The 1,937-nt window shown below is 47.8% G+C and overlaps 1 protein-coding gene across 1 annotated transcript in view; it reads right to left on the bottom strand.

Moving 5' to 3' along the window:
- The window catches only part of LOC103262398 (complement C1q and tumor necrosis factor-related protein 9A), a 13,478-nt gene that overhangs the window by 4,757 nt on the left and 6,784 nt on the right, over positions 1–1,937 (bottom strand). The window contains exon 4 of the mRNA XM_008060025.2: positions 76–166. Within this exon, the coding sequence (XP_008058216.2) occupies positions 76–166 (91 nt within the window). The remainder of the gene's footprint in view (positions 1–75; positions 167–1,937) is intronic.

Below are 1,937 nucleotides of genomic sequence, written 5' to 3' on the forward strand. Positions count from 1 at the left end.
CCGCCTTCTGGGCGGCCGGGGCGCAGTCCCGCCCCCGTGTGTCCGGAGGAGGGAACGTCTAGGGCTGGCGCCCACGTGACGCGCGCGGGGTTGGGCCAAGGCTCATCACTCCTGCGAAGGCTTCCCGGAGCTGGAGGCAAGGTGGTGGTGTCGGCGCTGGGGTCTCCTACGACGTGAAGTAGTGACGGGGCCCGTGGACAGGGCTGTCCAATCAGTCTGGCTCCACAGGAGAAGATGGTTGAGACATTTGGAGTGACCGCGCCTGGGAATTATGCTTGGGTGCAGCTGAGCGAGTGAACCATGCCTGCATCCTTATCAGTTTTGACTTGTAATATCAGCTGGGTGCCAGGGCTCACGCCTGTCATCCCAGCACTTTGGGAGGCCCAGATGGGAGGATTGTCTGAGTTCGAGACACCAGCCTGAGCCACATAGTGAGACCTTATCTCTATAAAAATGAAAATTAAAAAAGTAGCCGGGCGTGGAGGTTTGCATTTGTAGCCCCATCTCTCAGGAGGTTAAAGTGGAAGGATCATTTGAGGCCAGGAGGTGGAGGCTACGGTGAGCCATGATCGTGCTACTGCACTCCAGCCTGGGCGACAGAGAGACCCTGACTCAAAAAAAAAAAGAGCACATCACCAAAAAAAAAAAGAATGATTGCTACAATATCACAGCTAAAACAAAGAATGCTGGGTATGTTTACAGTTATATACTGCACAATTCAGTTTGTATGGGGTATGATGGAAATGTTTAATATCTTTGATGCTGAGTGGAGTGCTGGGTATTGCTCTGTAAGCTCTTTGACTCTGCCACAGAAAGAAATTTCAGAGTGAGTCCAAAGTATAGTTTAAGAAAGAATTTATTAGAAAGAAAAAGACATGCTCAGGGGAGAACATGGTGCCTTAAGAGAGGGTACGTGCTTGCCTTTGACAAGAATCTTTATACACTTTTACAACCATGATTAAGCAAACCACGGGCTAAGAGAAGAGGACTGCTGGTGTCTGGTCACGAGTTTTGATGACCAGCTTTCAACCTTTAAGGTCCCAAGGTCCTCTTAAGTAATAGAAGTTACTGCCAAACTAGTTCTGGGCTTTTCTTAGAACGCCATATCTCTTTTTGAGTAATTCCCAATTGTTTCTGTGATTTACTGCACTGGGAGAGCACATTCCAACCTGCAAGGCCATGGGTAAAGGTCTTGTTTGAATAAGAAAGATGCCTGAGCGCTCACCCTGTTTTAATTTAGAACTGCCTAAGAAAACTAGCTCACTACTTCTAAGCTATATTCACTAGGCCTCATCTTGATTGTCCTGTGGTTGCATCACTGTAATTGTTACTCAACACTTATCAAAGGTTACACTACAATCGGGTGCATTTTAGTATTAAATGAATTCTATCTGAGACCAGGCCCAGTAGCTCATGCCTAAAATTCCAGTACTTTGGGAGGCTGAGGTTGGGAAGATTGCTTGAGCCCAGGAGTTCAAGACCAGCCTGGGCAACATAGCAAGACCTTGTCTCTAAAAACAATGAAAATAAATCAGCCAGGTGTGGTGTTGCATGACTGTAGTCCCAGGTATAATACTGGGGTGCAGTGAGTGAGGGGACCACTCGAGGCCAGGAGGTTGAGACTGCCGTGAGCTATGATCGTGCCACTGCACTCCAGCCTGGGCAACAAAGCAAGATCCTAACTAAATAAAAAAAAGAATTATATCTGAATCAATAGCTTTAAATAGAAAAGAAAGGGCCAGTTGTGGTGGCTCATGCCTATAATCCCAACACTTTGGGAGGCAGAGGCAAGAAGATTGCCTGAGGCCAGCAGTTTGAGACCAGCCTGGGCAATAGAGTGAGACGTTGATTAAAAAAATAATTATGAGCCGGGCTCAGTGGCTCAGCCTGTAATCCTGCGCCTTTGGGAGGCTGAGGTGAGTGGATTGCCTGAGCCC

This window comes from Carlito syrichta, unplaced genomic scaffold (assembly GCF_000164805.1).
Source record: "Carlito syrichta isolate Samal-C Ts95f unplaced genomic scaffold, Tarsius_syrichta-2.0.1 Scaffold304477, whole genome shotgun sequence".
In the NCBI taxonomy this organism is placed as follows: domain Eukaryota; kingdom Metazoa; phylum Chordata; class Mammalia; order Primates; family Tarsiidae; genus Carlito; species Carlito syrichta.